At 49.2% G+C, this 19,994-nt stretch overlaps 1 protein-coding gene across 3 annotated transcripts in view; it reads left to right on the top strand.

Annotated features, from left to right (window-relative positions):
- The window catches only part of LOC149364804 (uncharacterized), a 227,313-nt gene that overhangs the window by 86,235 nt on the left and 121,084 nt on the right, over positions 1–19,994 (top strand). Inside the window, exons 1-2 of one of the 3 annotated variants that reach the window (XM_089574737.1) lie at positions 4,583–4,675; positions 16,746–16,805. In XM_089574737.1, the coding sequence (XP_089430863.1) occupies positions 4,624–4,675; positions 16,746–16,805 (112 nt within the window). In that variant the 5' untranslated portion in view covers positions 4,583–4,623. Of the gene's footprint in view, positions 1–4,582; positions 4,676–16,745; positions 16,806–19,994 lie in introns of those variants that run through there. The other 2 variants (XM_089574736.1, XM_089574735.1) reach the window with 2 other exon arrangements.

Below are 19,994 nucleotides of genomic sequence, written 5' to 3'. Positions count from 1 at the left end.
GTTTGTCAGTCTTTTAACACTCACATGTCTTCGTATTCATTCGCGCCATAGTTTTGAGATTTTTCATATGCTTATTTTCTTTAAGGTCACAGAGAAATGAGGCAAAAGGGGTGGGGGGGGGGGGGGCTGACGGGGGAAGCAGATTCACAGTAGAGGCATTTTTTCGCAAAGCGCGAGCTTGCTGGATTCCAAAAACGCTGCGTTAAATGTTTTGGCAGCACTCTCGCTCGTGTCTCAAATGGAACCACGGCACTAACAAGGCGAGGAAGCACAAGAACTGTAAAAATGACGATGTATTTGTGAGATGCATGGTGCACAGCCTCAGTTAAGCAGTACAACAGTACAAATATCACTTATACGCCTTCATTCCGAAGAAAGTCAACGTAGATAACGCTACTATGTGGTTCTGCAGGGTTCAAGTTCACATTGCACGTATAACGTGACTCTTAGCAAAGCAACAGACTGCGCAAACGAGGAGTTAGGCTTTCTATTGTGGTGATATCTTTTGTCTGTAGGCGAACTGTTGCGCACTGACACAAAGTTCGCAATCGTCACTGAAAAGTAACAATTAAGAAAAAGCTTTTCTGTTAAAGCGTAAGCAAATCATTTACTTTGGTTTTTAATGGAAAGCAATGGCTTTCAAATAACAAGAAGCACAGCGTATAGCCCCACCTAACGTGGAATGCGGGGCTACAAGCGTGAGTTTAGAACAAAAGATTAACGTTAAGAACTACAGGTAGTAGGTTAAGGAAACGAAGAAAACCTCGCCCGCACCACTATTCTATCGAAGGTAGTTAACTAAAAGAAGCGAACAGGGTAGAACAGGCTTGTTGAAAGAGGCTTGGCGAAAAAAATAGCTAGTTCGTAGGCGCACCAATCACAAGAACCGCCTTGCGGTCGGAGCACAGGAAGCAGGTAGGAAAGTGTGGCGCCATCACAAAAAAAAAAAGAAAAGACGGATGATTTAGCGTGGTTGCGCCAATGCGAATGAGGTGCGTGAACACTTCGGTTATCACTTCGGCTTCGGTTGTAGTCTCTTTTCTCAAGCTTCTCTACTTTACATTTGTAGGTCGCTGGGAGTCCTCGTAATACTCCTGGGGCAGTGGTGCAGCGGTTAAGAGATGCGCCACTGCCCTGCAATGGCAGGTGCTGCCACCGGTGTGACCCGTGTTACACTTGCGCAACCTCTCGCGACCAATCATTAACTGAACTCTCACTTGACAAGCGCCCTGTTTGCTTATAATCCGGTTGGCAGGTTGTGATGACGTCACAAGATCACATGACCCATGTGACCCACCTAGGTTGCTTCAAGGTCAAGCAGGTTTCAAAGATCGACGAAATCGCTGAGTATGGGCTTAAGTGCTAACGCACTTTTCAGAGTTTTCCATAAAGCCTGTCAGCCGGGTGCTCACAATCCGATGGCCAGGTTGCCACCTGCCCACAGTGGCAGGTGCAGCGTTTGAAAGAGGCTGCAGCCAGACAACGACAAAATTGGTGAGTGCAGGCTTAAGTGCTAACGCTTTTCACGCTGCTTGACCATCGTGGCAGAAACTTAGGAAACCTTTGGTAGTCGCTTTACTTATATTTAAAGTTTATTTTATTGGTCATAACACCCGATATGTAATATTGCATGCTTTTTTAATCGCGCTTGGTGCTACTAACAGCTATATTGAATTCGCGCATGAGATACACACATTCACGTTTGAAGAATCTACTATCCCGGTAACGAAGCTGCTGGATAGAGCTGCAGTTTGCACTAGCGAGCATGTCCGGTTACATAGCGAGCTGAGCTGGCCATGTGTTATTTTAAGAGGCATTCCTTAAGAGACATTCTTCAATATTGCCCGGAATCAGCCCGGTAGCAAACCTGGAAACAACTGATTAAGCTGCAATGAAGTCCGTAACTGGGAGCTAATAATTACCCTCGACAACCCAGCAGTGTTGAGCGTAACTTGAAGTGTCAGTGTGCTATGGAATCGGCACTTTAGTTTCCTTCAGAGTGTAACTACTTTCTTGACCAGAAATTGAACTTATGCGGGGCAGCAAAACGAATGAATTGGTGAGCGCGGTGACCTGTCGCGCGCAGACGAGAGGAAGCAAGTGGGGAGGGGGGGGGGGGGTAGTAGAGGGGATAGGGAGAGGGGAATCGTGTGCCGGACCCTGTCTCGGATGCAGCGAGCAGCGAAAACGATGGCGATGCCATGATGCAGAAAAACGAATGCGGTGGAACCGAGGATCGATCATTTCGGAAGAACGCGACGCAAAAACTGTCACCAGCAACGATGCCGATCTTCGCTGAAAACAACCGCTGCCTATACGGTTTAAATAAAATGTGCAAAACGTTCCGAAAAGCTGACAACTCATGCTGCAGTCGGTTTATCTCTTGCTTTCGCAACGGGAAAGACATATTGCAGACAGAGACACAGGACGGACTTTCTGTCGCAGGCCGAATTCTCGCGGGTGAAAACTTATACAAAGCGGGCTTGTGCCTTGCTGACGTGCTTGCTTTCTATTAATATTCTTTCCTACTCTTCTTGTAGCTTTTGCTACCATTTTACGGGCAGGTAGAAATAGGAGCCCTCGGAAGCTGACCTAACCAATTCTTATGAGGTGTATTGAGCGCCCGCAATGGGAACAACCAAAACTTGAAAGAATAAAAAAAGAGAAGAAAAGAGAGTAAAGGAAAATAAGCCGATCCCTAAGGCAGATTTAGAGCAATCGTGCAGTTCACACAACAAAGCTAACCTAGTCTTCTAAGAAGTTGTATTGCTGTTTTGATAAAATGCAGCTTGTTTTTATAATGCGTGACCTGTATATTTTTCTCCATTTTGTATTTGAAATAAAAGCAAACAACGTGGTCTTCGAAGCTGGAAGTACAAGATTTTGGGAACTAAAACGTGCTCCCTATGTAATATTTGCTGTGTTAGTTATCGCTAACTTCCTAGTTACGGTTAACATTCAGCAACTGAACCAGCACAGGATTTGTCTTGTACTGGCAGCTTCACACCCTATGCGGAAGTCTCCGGCTGAGATCCCTGATGAGAAATTTAATCTGTAGTTTTAGAGCAGTTTCACAAACACGAACTTACAATTCTACAGGCTTGGCTTTAGCAATAATGAAGCGCCTGAGTCTTGTTCACCAACCAAACGATTCGCGTTTTGACGAGCCCTATTCATTATCTGCACGAAAAAGACATGGTGCAGATACAGTTAGATTTGAGCATCAGGAACAGTCACACTCACTGAGTTATGTAACGCACAGGTGGTGACCTGTGTGCGATGCTCTCTTCGTAGGAAATGCATGCCTTGTCATACATATCGCACAAAGCCATGCCATTTCAATTCGCAGATAGATGCACAACTTTACTTACCACACGGTTCCCATTGCATCATGGAGGAAGCTCTGATAATCTCTTGATTGCTGCACATAGCACTTATCGCGACTCCACGTGAGTTTTAACGCGTCTTGTAGCTTGTGCCTAGCGCATGGTAGTCGATTTCACGCAATGTATTTCTCATTCTTTCTGACTTTAACCTTCATCCTCTTCTTTTAAACGCCATCGCTTCTCAGCAATGAAAAAAAAAACTCTTCGCTCTTATCTTATCGCAGCCTAGATTCTTTTTCGTTACTAGAACACCTCATCAGCTTTCCTAAGCAATGTCCTTTTAGTGGTGGTGGTGGTGAAAACTTTTATATTGTAAAAAAGAGTTTGGGAGCCACAGAGTCCTTTTAGTGTCCCCCATCCCTGCCCTCAAGACAGCTTTTCTGCACAGTTTGAGGTAACTTCACCTTTACAAACATGGGCCTAAGGTGGTGCACGCTTCTCAGGGGAACGCAATGTTTACGTCACTGATGATACAAATGTATTGTCTGTAAAATAGGGGCCGCATCTGTCTTTAGCCGTCACCGGAGAACAGACAGATTTGTAATCAATGCTTCTTGCTCATGTCATGGCTTATTTGTGGCTGGCTGAATGCACAGCCGTGAAGAGTACTTGTACGAGGGAACGCGCTGCATTGCAAGAACATTTTTGGCCGTTTTTCAGCCGCGACTGAGAAACGTTCGTTATTGTCAGGCTCTCTAGAGCGGCATGAGCCACAAAATTTTGATTCTGTAATCTATTTTTTACAACTGCTCGCGCACACGCCTTATCTCTTTTCTTGTTATCTGAAAATGAGTATCTTTCCGTGCAAAGACAGGCGTACACATGCGATGCGCATTAGCAGATTTTCTGAGAGAAGTAACCAAGTCATTACTCACGCAAGCGTTGCATAATTATGCAGCACATTTGTTATTAAAGTGATGCTTTATTGGCTCCTCTTTTATTACTTAAAAGCTGTAATATATTCTGATTCGGGGGTAGGCACTTAGCATGCGAACCATCACCATTCTTCGAATACCTTGTATCTCAAAGTAGCGATGTGCAGGTTCGAAAGGAGGTTTGCGCCTCCTTCAGAACCTGCAATGTTGGCGTTCTCGCGAGGAGAGCTAAACATTAGAAAAGGAGATTTTCTGTGCTCCCATACTCCACAGAGGGTGGTCTCTGACCAGCAGTCCACAGAAGAGAGCCGCCGAGCCCGAGGCCAGGGTAGCGTGAGCGAGGGCCTCCCCTTATCGATGGCATGCCAGACAGCCGCGATCCACTCTCGATCGCAGCAACGGATAAAGTTCTCGGTAGGTGGCGACGCCAATATTACTGCCGCGCGCTGAGACGGCCGGCGGGCCGGCAGGCAGAGAAGAAAGGGAGGGTCGGGCGACGTTCGCTCGGGCCGGAGCCCAGGCGCCGCTCCGGGAAGCGTCGGCTAATCAAGCGTCCTCGGTAATGACGCTCTTTGACTAATGGTTTCCCCGACAGATGGCGCCTCAGCGTGACAAATTATGTCTTGGTCGGGGCGCCGAGAGTGTGCTAGCGCGCGCAGTCTTTGCGCGGGCTGCTTCCCGCCACACCATTGATTATGACGTCCGCCCCGCCTGAGCGATGAGCAACCGAAGGTATTGGCTGCGCGGCGCGCGCGTGTTCGTCACGTCTGCTTTTCGCGGAGGCTCGCGCCGACCAAAGTGGTCGAAGCGGCCTGTGTATATAGCGGTGGTAGGCACAAGGCGGAGCGGGGAGAGCCTTACTAAGCGAAGCGACACAAACCCGTATCCCAGCAGCGCTGTCACCGGTTTTTAATACTCGCTGCTGGGGTGCGCGGCTTTGCATGCTTCGGTTCGCCACTGCCGCCGACCTGCGCGGAGTTAATCGTGCGGAGAGGATCGTTCCGGGGCCCTTTTCCGCTTCTTCCTCATCTTCCCTCTGAACGGTGCGCGTTCTTTGGGAAGATGGGGGAAAGGAACGCTCATTTCACTGCTTGCGAAAGAAGCAACAGAAAATAAATAGAGGAAGGCGCTTCAGGCGCGACGCGAAGCTGGCCTCGCTTCGAACGAGCCAAGCTGGCGTCGCTAGAAGTGAACCCCTAGATACGAGAGCGTTGCGTTCGCGTCGTGCTAACGGCTGGCACTTTCCGTGCCCGCTTCATCCTCTCTGCAGGGAGGGATCGATTAAACAAATTACGGACGCGTTCCTTTATTAAAGAAGTCCCCTTAATTGTTCATCCCGCGTATTTAGTGTTGGAATGGAGGGAACGGGGGGGGGGGGGGGGGGGGGGAGGTGAGGAGAGGCTGTCAGTTCGTGGTATCTCAAGCTTCCGCTAATCACGCGCCAGCATGTTTCGTATCGGAACAGAAAAAGGAAATGTGAGAAAATAACAATGAAGAAGACAAGGTAGTTTGAAGCACTTTCTTCGTCACTATCTTAGCCATTTATATTTAACCAAGCTGCTGCTCAGGACAAAGCGCATTGTTCGCTGTCTCTAACTTCTAGTTATGAGCGGCCTTTCATCTGTGCAGTCTGGTAGAAAGTTTCAGCCCAGTGCCTACCTGCGAATTTATTTTCATAGACTCTCTCATTGTACCCGTATATTTAAGATGAGGCTGACACTAATAAATATATATAAAAATGACAAAAACGTGACATTCGGAGGCTGAATACTGCTAGGGTTAAGCATTACCTTCTTCTCAGCTTGAACGCACTCGAGTGAGTATCTTGTTTTTAAATTCTTCATGAGTACATGCAATGCGTGACTGTGAACTTTCTTGTGGCAGTGCCTTTAATTTCTGTTTCATTTTAGCTTGCAAAGAAAGCTGATCATTCACTACAACACCATCTGCAGCTTTCACTTTTTCCTTTTATGCGAAGCATATTGCTAGAGCTACCACTCACGCCGTCGCCGTGGGACCCCCACGTGACACCGTGACGTCACACCACGTGACACCGTGACGTCACACCACGTGACATCGGATGAGAGAGCCGGCCTCCACCTCGCGCCGTCGCCGTGGGACCCCTAGCCGTCACACCCGCGCATTCCCGCGCATTTCGAACGCGCGTTCACACTCGGTGTAGGTGAAACGCTCGCTCCACCGGGCAGGCAGACGCGGCTTCCGTGGCAATCCAGGCGCTCACCCAACCCGCGTCTCGGGGTTAGTCGGCGTTCCGCTGTAGCCATGCCGTTGTCTTCCCCCACGACGAAGGCTTCTAGTGGTTGTATTAAAATGACCAAGTATTCAACCAAGGAAAGCCATGTATTACCAAGCCTAGCCACTAATATGCTTCGCATTCCCCAGGCTTAGCCAAGCTGAGCCTCAGCAATTTTTTCTGCCCGTGGTTCCGAAGTTATTGGAGATAATTACCGATTTTAATTCATGTCTCCGCAATATGAGATGCTTTTTTTGGGAAGCGGAGTGCCACATTTAGGGAAGTAGATGAATGGTACTTTTAAATTGTTACTTGACTCATTCAGACAATTTGCTGCAAGAACACTTATCTCGCTATCGCCCGGCATTTTCTGAGCTCGCAGGTTGCTGGGGACCACACATTCAGGTGGGAGCCCACACAGGCGTCAGGTTTGACGCCTGAAATTAGTTTTGAAGACATTTGTTAAAAACTTCCTTTCCTTTGCGCACTCCCCCCCGCCCCTTCCTCACCTCGCATCCCTATAGACTGTCTATAGACAATATATAGACTCCATTTTGAAGTTTTTAGAGCACAGCTGTTACTGGCCGGTTTGTGGGTTGAGCTGCGACAGCAGCTGTGGCGGCGTAACCATATCAAATAGCCGCAGAGAGATACGAACTTGCTCGAGCCTGGCGTTAAACAACGCACTCATTTGTGGAGATGAGAAAGACGAAAACATTCGATCTCGCACGTGCCTGGTGTTCTCTTCACTCACGTCCTTCTCTTTTTGCACACGCCCCGTCGCGGTGGCTCAGTGGCTACGGCACTCGGCTGCTGGCCCGAAAGACGCGGGTTCGATCCCGGCCGCGGCGGCTGGATTTCTTGAAGGCGAAATTCTAGAGGCCCGTGTGCTGTGCGATGTCAGTGCACGTTAAAGAACCTCAGGTGGTCGAAATTTCCGGAGCCCTTCACTACGGCGTCTCTCATAGCCTCAGCCGCTTTGGGACGTTAAACCCCAATAAATCAATAAACCAATCTTTCTGCACAGAGCAGTGAAAAATAAAAAAAAAACTCACAGGACGATTGCGACACTCGGTAATGCGGGCATACATTGCAGCGGATTTGCGCGAAACATAAAATAATGTGAAGTGTCTGCGCCGCCAAGATGCCACCGAGAAAGCCTCCCGGGCAGAGGCACAGTGCCAGCGCCACCAAGACTGTTTACACTGAACTGAATCTGCTTCCTTCATCTAACCACGAGCGGAACCGTATCAGAATATGCGAATGGAACGCATCCATTGGCATTCACTTCGTTGCGTTACCAATAAGCCGGGTAGTGGTACGTTTTGATAACGAGAGCAATGCAACGAAAGGAAGAATGGTGGGACCAACTGGCCTTATAGGGCAAGATTTCGTGTTCAGCTGCATCCCCCCCCCCCCCTTTTTTTTTTGCGAATTCTTGGCCATTTTCAGCCACCCTGGAAAAATAATTTCCGGTTAAGCCATCGCCACGAGAGCATGCTTGCTTTACTGTAAGAGAACTGTTGGTGTTTTAGTGATAAATCAGTATTACGGTAGGTCAACCTCGAGCAAAACCTTGCGATATTTGTATGCTTGTGGTGTTTGTATGCTTGCAGTGTTTGTGGGTTTGTGCGAAGTGAAATTAACAAATAAATTTAAAATAAATGATTTGTTGATAAAATGACTAAATGACAAGTAAATAAATGACAGATCAGCTTTGCAGGCCGCTACGAAGCTGATCTCGCGCAGCAGTGCTCTCGCGCAGCGGCCTGCGAAGCCGATGTGTTGGCGTCGCCGATGCGCGAGAGCACTAGGCTAGCCCTGCAACCGAACACGCCTCGTGTTAAACATTAGGTATATTGACACTGACGATGTAAAAGTTGAAGACGCGCAGAACTGGCTCCCTGGCTCAGTTGAAACTTCAATCGCGCTTTGAGGTACGTGGCGATGGTATTCACCTACAAAAAACTGCGCTTTCGCACAATATTTTGTGCTTAGAAACGCGTAATATAAAGGCTGTTTTAATAAAAGTGTTACATCAGCAGCTAAGAATGCTCAACCGCCAGCAATTATTTTAGTTCAGTGACAGTTTGTCCTTCGTATTTTTTTGTTGATTCAGCTTTTGAATTGGTTTCAAATGAACAATGCTTGCTTTGCGGCGTTGATTAAGGCCGGCGTTGCTAAGCGATGTCGGATGTCGTCGGAGCGAAAAGCCTGGCTGGCGTTACCCTGGTAACCGATTTAACGAAGGCAAAATAAAAAAAAATTCAGATAGTGATATAAACGACGCAGTGTCTTTCGGACGAACTTAAGACGACTGATACCAGCGATTGATCGAGCGTTAGGACAAAGGCAGTCTGTGCTTGACTTACGCTTCAGGTTTAGCATGTATCGTTCCGCCGGCTAAAGAGGGGAGTGGGTGTTGGTGAAAAAGGGTCTTTGGGATGCATTTTGGAAAGCGTGATAGGAAAGGCATCTTTAGGGAAAGGCTGCCAAGCAACGGGCACTATAACGGAAGAAAATGCCGGAAAGAAGTTGTTGAAAAGGCGCTAGAGAATGAACTCGGCATTGCAGAGGCCAAATCATTTTGAGAGAACTATATGGACTTCAGGCTACAGCCCTAGGCTATCATCCCTTCTTACACTGTACGAAGCGCAATCTGAAGCTTTCGTACTGTGCGGACTCGAATGATGCAGGAACTCGTATTAAAATATAATAAAAACCTGAGGAGCGCCCTTTTGCGCCTTAAGCTACTGGCTGCACAAGGTAACTGTCCAGATTACTCATGCCGATCCGCATGCACCTTCTTGATATCTGACTTTTTATTTGCTTCCGCCAGAAGTTCGCAAGCGTCGACGGCTCGCGGCAATGCCAATAAAGGGCGCTAGCGGGAAGCACGCATTGCTTAAAGAAACTTGCAAGGGAACGTGTGCAGTGCCCGGGGCAACTGCACGCGTCACATCGCGTTCGCAACGGTGCGGCAGCGAACTAACGGTGGGCGGACAGCGCCTACGCCGGGAGAGCCGATCGCGAGGGAAAACAACGCGCGGCGCGCCGTGCAATGCGATACAGCGGTACAGCGTCATGTAGTACTTCGCACCCACGCTAGAGCGAGGAGGCCACCGAACGGTGACGAGCAGTTTGGCGGAGTAATTGCGGGTCTTGTGGTGGGCACCCGACGGTAGCGTGAGAATCTCGGGCGTTGCTCGCGGCTCGTCCCACCAAAACCGTGCAGCGCCGCGGAAGCTACAGTTGCAGTACCAGCCAATCAGGCCTCGAACGTAGAACAGGCCATCGACAGCCGACAACCCATGAGGATAGCAAACGATACAATTTTAAAGCACCCAGACAATCAGGAGCCATTGTTAAGCGCTGTTAGTATTGATAAATCAGCTTCTGATTGGCTAGACGCCAGCTACAGCTCGCACTATGCTGCACGCTTTTAACGATACAGTGCGCCGCGTCCGGCCGATGCCAGTTGGCAAAGGCCGATTGGGCGGTCACTTGGGCCTCTCCGAAGGTCTCCCCGGTCAAATCTCTGCATAGCGAGGGAGAGCTGACCCACGTGGTCTCAGCTGTCTCGCTATCCGGTTAGGCGCCGCGTGGGCACAGGAACTACGCCGGATAAACCGGACAGGGGCAGACGGGAGAGCCTCGCCAGCTCCAAATAGGATGCGAGAGACGCCGATAGATGGCGCCACACGCTCGGCACGCGCACGTGCGTGTTTCGCGTTTTGTCATCGAGACATTTTCTTTCTGCTTTCTTTTCCCCTGAGTTTTTTTCTTACTAGCCGCGGGCGTGCCGGCTGCGTTTCAGACGGTTAGCGATAACTGCGTGGCCGAAGAAGTTAATACCTGATTGTGTCACCGCATATGCTGGAGTGATTAATTGCGTACATCATAACCCCGTATAATTACGTCGCACGAGTTGCGAGGTGTGTTGTGCGTTACGTAAATCTGCACTTGCGAAGTGTGAATTGTGTTGTAAGAAGAAACTATAGGTTTCACTGTGTTCGAAATGATGTGATAACAGCTCAGCCTTGCTTTATCGCGATTTTCGGTGCCTTTGAAGTGATAATTAGTGCACAGAGTAATAGAGCTGTGAGAAGCTAAACGAGAGCCCCCGCAACATGCAATGGACAGGTCTTGTGCTTGCCATGGAGCTTTAAGGTCACAACACTGCGCAATTTGTTACATACATGCGTGCACACACCCACACAAATATAGACATGCTTACAAATTGAGTTTATCTTAAACCGTCCTTTCAAGTGTGACATCCTAAATGACCATACGGCGGATACATTTTCTGTCATTGTCCTTGGTCCAGAAAAAGCAATTTTCACAATTATGCTTCCTGGTTAAAGCACACTTAACCGGTTTCATTAATAACTTGCTGCGATTGTATAAACCAAGCTCAGGTATATTTAGTTGCTTCTGTGGCCTCACAAATGGGCTTCGCAACTGACGACCACTGAGGTCGCCGTTATACGAAGATCTTGGTCATTCGGTCCTTTACATTCATCTTTCTCTTCCTTCAATCTCCAGTAGCACATCTTCTGCAGCACAACAGACTCACTTGCTGTTGGCCAAATTTAATAGGTAACCACCAAGTCCCCTTTTGCGGCTATGGAATCCGCTATGCCTCTTCAGAGACACTGCAAGGGATTGAACTGAAGCAAAGGGCAAGTCCGTGGAGAAGAAACGGAAGTTGTGGCAGCCGTGCTCAAATGGTCCCAAAGGCTGCTTGCGGCGCTGGACGAAAGGTCACGTAGCTGCGCTAGCTACTCTGTTGCGAATTATCGTCGATGAAAGCCGGAAGGCGAATCGTCTGGAAGGGGCGAAAATGATGTCGTCCGGACGACAGGTGCGGAAAGGTGCTAGCGGTGTTTCTGTACCACCACTTGAAGCTCTACACGCTTCGGAGTAGACCAGGCCAGGCCAGGCCCAGAGCGGGCAAGCCGAGCAAGTGACCCAGAGCATGAAGAAACAATCTCGGCCAGCGCATGTCCGCATCGCACTCCGAGGGGGGCTCGGCGGTGGAGAAAGTGGGCCTACTGCGTCCGGCGCGTCCCCCGAAACGTTCTTCGCGGCGCGCCCCGCTTACGAGAAGCGGACCGCCGCCGCTGCAGCCGCGGGGCGGGAGAGGAGGAAGTGGATGACCGGAGGCATCGCTGTATGTGCAGGCTAAACGAGACGGCACATCAGCGACGACCCAGGGCCCGGCGGTGATATGGTCGTCTAGTACGTTTGCCTCGTGCTCGTGTAAATGTACAGCAGGAGTCAATTAGAGAGCTACATCCTCGCACGATGCGTCGCCCGTGGTCAATGAGGAACGGGAAGAAATTGCGGAGTTAAAGGTGCTACTCGGGAAATCGCGATTTTTTTTTTTAGGGTGTTGGAGATCGGGAGGGGGGGGGGGGGGGTGAAGGTGTTACGAAACAAGGAAGGAATACACACTTGTTTATTCATTTGCAATTTTGATGCTACATTTCTTACAAATATATCCTGTTTTAAAATTGTACTGTCATGTGCTGGTCTCCTGGGCTTTATTCAAGTTGTTTCAGCAGCTTTTAGCCTAATAGACATGCATTTGATTTGCGGTGAAGTAAACTAAACTGAACTGAACTGTCGCTTCAGAATGACTGCAAAGCGCACAGGCCGCCTTTGGTGTCCCGACGACGAAGGTTTATCGCCAAACGCCCCCAACAAAGAGAGCTCAGCGCACGTATTAAGCCGAAAGCCACCAGAGCCGATCGGACTAGGGGAGACGGGTTCGGCACGAGCGGAGACAGCCCGGACCTTGTTAGCCAGATGCTCCGAGAGGCGCGTGTCTTGCGTCGGTCAGTGCTGCGGCGGCCGCCGCCTTCGCCGCATCGTCGTCGTCGCTGGGAGCGCGCCGAGAGCGGCCGGTCGTCTCCTCCGTCCCTGGGTGTGACGGGCCTGCGGGCGTCCGCCAAGGCCGCCGGCGGCCAACTGGGGCAGATCGGCCGACGCCCGGGGAAGAGCCTTCACCTGGATAATTGGGCCGGGCGTGGCTTCCGCGTCCTCGCGAGGAAACACTTCCTCCACCATCGGAGGGGGGGACCGCGCCTCGTCGCTCCACGCTGCAGCATGCCTCCCCCCCCCCCCCCCCCCCGCAACCTGCTATCGTGTATAGCCCCCCCCCCCCCCCCCCCCCCCCCTTTATCACTCGGACGACGAGGGCACCGAATCGAATGACCACCACCGCGCGCCAAGAGGCGCCCTCACTAAAGGCTCGCTCTGCACGGCGGTCGCTTCGTGAGACCGCCTGCGGGCTCACTTGGTGCGCGCTCTGATGAAGTCATCATGCACGGCCTGTCTCGTGATTGGTCACTACTGTCGCAGGGAGCCGTGGTCGGGACGAAAAAGAGCTTCGCGAAAGAGATCACGCTCGACACCCGCATTTTTGTTTTCCGTCGTGCTTCGTATCCATGCTTTCAGTGCATGGTTCAGGTGCATTCTTTGGGTTAGTGCTTAAGGTACCCTGTCTTTGCCAAAAGTAACCAAACAGTGGGGTTATATTCTCAATCATATAGTGGGGCCCTTACGGCACCGTTAAATACCAAAAGGTCTTGAAGGTGAGGGCAAGGGTTCTCCTTACCTTATACAGACTTAGAGCTCAAGGGGTACGTGCCATAAGTGGTCCACCGAGAAACAAACCTCATTGCCTGGATACTTTTTGCAGAGACGGTACATGCCCGACACTTAGGAAAAGCCCAGGTAGACGGAGGCAAAAGAAACGAAACGGTAAATACACAAAGCTGTATGTCGCTAGCGCCGCATTTTCCATTTCTCCATCATATATTTTCGCGTTTTCCTGCCCTGCGACCGTCAGGAAAAGACCAAGTTCCGGCCGGCGCTCAAGTCTAGTGCAATAGTGGCAAAACTGTACTAGCTGCGAATAAAATGTTCCAGCTGAAGCATTTAGAAGTTTAAAGCTTGCGAAGCCACTCTCTTGAGTCTAACAAGTCAAACCTCTCTTCATGTCACGCTAGAGAGCACCCACTGCGATCGAGTGAAAATCTTGCGCTACATATTTTCTTGCGAACGACCGTGTAAGTGATCTGGTGTAGAATGTGCCATTACACATAGCTAAAAGACAAAGAAAGGTTGGAGAGAGACCGAAAGAAATGAAGAAGAAAGGAAGGAAACAAGGAAAGGAAAAGGAAGGCAGAGAGCAAGAGAGAAGGAAAAGAAAGGAAGAAGGAAAGAAAAAAAGTAAGAAAAGACGGAGGAAGGAAAAAAGAAAGAAAGAAAGAAAGAAAGAAAGAGAGAAAGAAAGAAAGAAGGAAAGAAAGAAAGATATAAAGAAAGACAGGAAAAATGAAAGGAAGAAAGAGAAAGACAGAAAGAAATAAAGAAAGGAAGAAGAAAAGAAAGAAAGAAAAGAAAAACAAACAAACAAAGAAAAAAGAAAGAAAGAGAGAAAAAAGAAAGAAAGGAAAGAGAAACAAAGAAAGAAAGAAAGAAAGGAAGAAAGAAAGAAGGAAGGAAAGAGAGAAAGAAGGAAGGAAAGAAAGAAAGAAAGAAAGAAAGAAAGAAAGAAAGAAAGAAAGAAAGAAAGAAAGAAAGAAAGAAAGAAAGAAAGAAAGAAAGAAAGAAAGAGAATGAATTAAACTCCAATAGCAATGTTCCCACAATTATCGATCGTGCCGTTGTCGGCATCACGCACTTCTAACTCCTTTCGGAAAACGAAATCAGCGCTTCCCGCTCGAACAGAGCCGGTGAGTCGTCGCGTGACACACCTAATGCGCGCTTCATCCGCCGCTGTTTGCGCCCGGAAGAAGTGTCCCGTTAGAGGGGCACGGCAGGATCCTCTGGGTCGTGTCGAATGAAGAGAACGACGTGGCGACGTCAACAACAGCGAAATAATAAAGTTCGCAAACAAAAGGGAAAACCAACGGCGTAGAGAGAGAACGCCGTCCCACGCAAAAGCCGAAAGCGGCGGAGGAAACTAATGCGCGCGTCCCGGCGGGCGGGGACGATCGGAAATTGAACGGGCGGAATGGGAACGTCGATAGGCGGCCTCTGTTGTGGGAGAACGCAACCGTCCCGTCGCTGAGTGGAGGCAGGTGCGCCTCAACCGAGCGCTGAACGGTGGGCCTCGCGGCTGCTATAGCACGATGCGCGCAACGCACTCAATACGAATATGTATTAAGGATTTGCGGCGAGTTCACCGATTTCGCTGTTCTGAAAGGTGCGCAGGTATCACTCTCGTCGATGCGCCGGCGATGTCACTTCTCACTGCTTTTACTTACAAGAGTTGATTTGGTGAGAGCTCGTGAGCGTTTGTTATGTATGCGCTTGAATTTCTGCCGAGTGTTTTCTTCCGATTTCTACTTGCGCCGTTTTAGACGGCAGTGCTCGATGGGAAAATCAAACAGGGTCCTTGTGTTATGTCCATCAGAGATTATGCGAAATGTGTGTGCTCTGGCGTCCAGAAATGATGGCGTGGCCAAGCCTAAGAGCCGAGCCCAACAATCTTTCACGTAATTTTCTGACCTACTGAAAGATCAAGGGAAAGCAGGTTAGGCAGGGATCTCAAGCTTCTTGATGACTGATATTAGGTCGATGATCTAACTATTTAACGCTGCTGTTTTCCTGCTATGCTTCTGCCTTCCCCTTGCGATATACAACCTGCTGTAGAGTGTAAAGTCCTCACCGCTCGTGACCGCATTTATAGTGTGCACAAATCTACTGCCCGGTGCGTCGTAAGCATCGCTTTCGACCTCGACGATTCTTATGCGGGGGCGCTTATTTTGAATAAGCACTGGAGAGCTCATTCTCATGCTGCCTGTGTGTGGACGATGGCGAATTTTGGCTTTTATGCTCGATGACGAAATATGAAGTCATCCAGACGCAACAGATGAGCAGAAAATGAAAAGTGAATGCTATATTATGCAAGAACGTCAATTGTTCCAGAAACCCCGCTCGGTCATAAAAAAAAAAAAACGAAAAAAAATCACGGATGGTTCCGAGTGTGTAACGCAAGTTTTAGAGCGTTAGCTGAGGTGTCACAGCAAAGAAAGAAGTCAGGCACCGGGCCGGGGGACGTTTGTACCCATCCTTGTACGGCGATGGGTTTCGAACCAACTACCTCTCGCAGCCGGGGCGGACGCCCAAACCACAAGGCCACCTCTTCTCTCGCTCTCTGACTTTCCCTGACTTCTCTGACTTTCCCTTTTCCTTATCCTTTCTAAAATGGGAGAGGGAGACGTCCCCCACTTCACTTTGCCGCCTGTAGCTTCCCACTATATCTCTCTCTTTCCTAGTCTCACTTTCCGTTCCCTTCATCGTCCTTAAAAGTGAAGAAAAGTATTTCTCTCTCAACTTTACCAGCCGTTGCGTTCCAACTTTGCTCTCTCTCTCACTTTCCATCTCCTTCCCCTCACCCAAAAACTAAAAAGGAGGAGATCCCTTTCTATACTTAGCCGCCTGTCGGCTCCCACACTCTCTTCATCTCCCCCCCCCCCCCCCCCCACCTGTCTTTTCCCTCTCCGCTCGCATAAAAGCGGAGAAAATATTTCACTCTTTCTAGTTTGCCAACCTGCCAACCGAGGCAGGTGGCACTGCGGATTCCGGCGCCGCCGCAGACGCCTACGGCTCGAAAGTGAGGAACGTGCTAACAAGAACTAATGCTCAAAAAGTAAGGTACATACTTAACAAGAGTGTTCACTGCATAGCGAAAATGCTTTGGTCCTTTCAGCGGAAAAGTGATTTTGCCGCACTCCGCAACCAGCCGCGTCATCTACCGGCAAACCGGGGAAATCAGAAGCCGAAATAGCAAAAGAGTGTAAGAAATGACAGCATTGTAAGCGTTATTTTAGGTGTCCTGACTTACCAATGCGACGACAAACATGTGAGCTGTCTCCTTGCCGCCTTGGAGTGTTTACAACTGGAAAGCTTGTGATCGGCTAGGCGCCTGATGACGGCGCCGTAAACTAAACAACCTTATCTGCCCACCAAATGAAAGGATGCATCCACACTTGAGGTGAGAAAAAATATTTACGCAGTACAAGGAGGCCGGATAGAAGTGGCCAGCTAGATTTGCCTAAAAGTTCTACCTCGCAGCACGGGTTGCTTGTTGCGCAAGTTGCAATCACGGGTTCTTTGTAGCGCTGCGGTGTGTTTGTTCGCTCCTGAAGCTGGTCGTCAATCAAAATGCAACATCGTCGATCTGACCCGTGGCGTGTCCCTTTCCCTGCGCAGGATTACGAGGCCTGGGCTCCGCTGGCCGGCGACAACGCACTCCTCTCTCTACGCGCTCAGGTGGGTGCTGCATGGCTCGCTGCTGCCGAATTTCGGGAGCAGTAAGTAAGCTTCCTTGAGAACCTAAGCTGGCGATTATTATCTTTTTTTTTAGCAATGCGTTATCACTCACTCCATCACTGAACTAGCTCACGAGTTAGTGTGAACTTTGCGAGATTTCCTATGAAGAACCGATAAAACATGCTGGCTAGCGCAAGAAGAAAGCTTTTTTCCCAGTTGCAGGCCAGATTAGAAGCTTACCCCCTCCAGTGCATTCGGATGCTGAATCAGTTAGGCTCTGGCCTCAGCCTTCTCAATGCGTTTCATCTCTGGGCTCTTCGATGCTTGCAAAAAGTACTCGCGGCGCTCCTGGAGATGAGCAACACATCTCAAGATGACGACAGAAGCGCTATATATGAAAGGAGATTTGCACAACCGGATTTTTGTAATTTTTAACGGGATAGCGTTAAATATCCCGTTACACAGGAAATCCGGCTTCGGCGTTCTAAGCGAAAATGAGGGTGGCGTAGGGTTACCCAGGTGGCCACCCGCCTGAGAAGCAACCTAAGTAGGCCACCAAGGTCACGTGACCTTGCGGGGTCATCATGAACTACACCCACCGGATTGTGAGAAATTTAACCGTTAAATTAATGATTAATGGAGTTAAATTAATGATTGCTAGGGAAGACCAACCACGGTCGCACAAGCCCCACCGTTGGCTGCGCCTTCCATCGCAGGGCAGGGGCGCACATCCCCTCACCGCTGCACCATTGCGCAAGGAGTGGTATATAGACTCCCAGGGACATATGAATGTAAAGTTGAGGATGACCAATTCAGGCCTATAAGGGCATTAACGTCATGTCTCTAAGGCGGAGCCTAAGTGGCCCCTTCAATATTTTTTTCGCGTCTCCCGAAGTGAGCACGTGGGATCCGGAACATCGCACCAGTCACCGTGCCTTAGTGACCGTACAAAGGCTCCTTTGCGAGTTTTCGCTGTCTTTGCCTTCGAGTTACGACACTGGCGCACTCCACAGGTCGTCGACACGGCAAGGGGCAAACCGATAATCGGCCTAACCTCTCGTCTTGCTGTTGCTGTAATATACGATACTGTTCACAAGTAGAGGGAACACCAAATGACAGTTCCAGCCCTGATGACATCTGATTATACTTGGAGTCGTACAGGTTAGCACTTCGTCAGTGTAAGTCTGTCTACCTCGTGATGTCGGCTGATTTGTTTTAGCAAAGAAACAATGATACAATCGTCTTATGTAAAATTTCTCTGTTACCTTTTAGCGTGGGCCGCGTCGGACGTCCTTAGTTGGTTTTGTAGGCCTGGCACAGAGTGTTACGCGCTAAGGCCTCGCGATGTCACACAGGTCATAAACTGAAAAGTCCAATGCCGCACTTGGCGACATTCTGCTAGTTTCGCCTTTTCAACTATGCTGCGCTGTAGTAGATAAAACACTGCTGCGCGGTACCATGACCCATGCCTACTTGTACGACACGCTCATCTCACGGTGCGTTGAAAAGTACTTGTAGTTTGCCCCCGGACCCCTTTAGTTTTTTGCAGTGGCACTGAACTTCCTCGAATGCGCTACAATTAACTAATCTGATGCACAGCCAGTGACAACCATTTTTCCTCGTTATCATACAAGAACGGCGTGTCATCCCATGTCGCTTTCCTTCTTGGTTTTTCTCTTTTCCTTCATCCTTCCCGTGCTGCCTTCGGGCCACTTCCTTATCTGTAGTCCCCTTGCGTCCACAGTACGTAACGTGCTGGAGGCTGCAAGTAACGAGTGAGAAAGAGAGGAAAGAGCAGAGGTGCATGTCTGGCTGTCTTCGAAGGAATTCCTCTCCCTTGTCACTGTGTTTCCTAGTGGCGCTGCAGATGCTCGGGGGGCACCTCCCGGAGTTGTAGGTCAGTCGCTTCCATGTCCTCTAATATGCGGATGCTCTGGGCTCTGTCGCTTTCCGTGCCCGCGAGCACTGCTTCTTAGGAACAAGTGGAGCGCACAGGGCAGCAGCCTAACCGCGGTCACAGCGTGTTAGTCGGCTCGCTTGTGCGTGGAGTTTCATTCTGCCGGATTGACCTGATTGGAAGCGCGATTCCATCGCTTCATAACAGTACGCATCATCTCCCTCTCTTCCACGAGGATGTTGCAGATTTCTAGCTTATAATAATACCCCGGTGGTCTATACTTTAGGTCTCCCCCCAGAGCGAAAACAATCAAACAGTAAGAAAAGAAATAGCGTAAGGTCAATGTTCCCAGCATTGTTTATAGTATTGAAGGCAAATCGAGAGGAGTTACTGTAGCCTGAAATTCGAAATTTCTTCATCACTTCGTACTTTCTAACATATAACACGTACTTTCTAACACTTCGTACTTTCTAACACTTCGGACTTTCTAACACATAATGCTCGATACTCTACTCAATATGCGAGAAGGCGCACTCACTCACTCACTCACTCACTCACTCACTCACTCACTCACTCACTCACTCACTCACTCACTCACTCACTCACTCACTCACTCACTCACTCACTCACTCACTCACTCACTCACTCACTCACTCACTCACTCACTCACTCACTCACTCACTCACTCACTCACTCACTCACTCACCCACTCAGTCACTCTCACTCACTCATTCTCACTCACTCTCAATCACTCACACACACACCCACTCACTCACTCACTCACTCACTCTCACTCACTCATTCTCACTCACTCACTCTCACTCACTCACTCACTGAAATGGCACGCTCTTGACCACTACGGATCCCGCGACCGACATCTTGGATAATCATGGCACGATCCTAAAGTGTGTCGTCCTGTAAAGGTTCGCGCTGTATAGCTTATGCGCATGTCGTGCAGTGGGTTATAAAGAAAGCAATCATAGTTGGCCAATGCACCGACCAACGATAGGCCGTTCTTGTGAGGGGAACAGCGCAGATATTTCGGTCCCCAACTAGCCTCACACAATGTCTAGCTTCTCTAATTAACCTCTAGCTTCCCAGATTTGTAAATGCTGAGCGAGATAAATAAAAATTTCATTACAAATAAATAAATAAAAAAAACCACCTGTTTCAGTCAGACACCGAGCCTTAGAGCGCGTGCCGCCCCGCAGGTTGAAGTTGAAGTTGTTGAAGTTTATTTCTCGCTCTCAGTGGTACAAGTATTACTTACAGTATTACAGTATTACAAGTAT

This window comes from Amblyomma mixtum, chromosome 2, assembly GCF_055824585.1.
Source record: "Amblyomma mixtum isolate Tamu chromosome 2, ASM5582458v1, whole genome shotgun sequence".
NCBI classification, from domain to species: Eukaryota; Metazoa; Arthropoda; class Arachnida; order Ixodida; family Ixodidae; genus Amblyomma; species Amblyomma mixtum.
The sequence above is the reverse complement of the archived record's forward strand: the minus strand, read 5'-3'. Positions and strand labels throughout refer to the sequence as shown.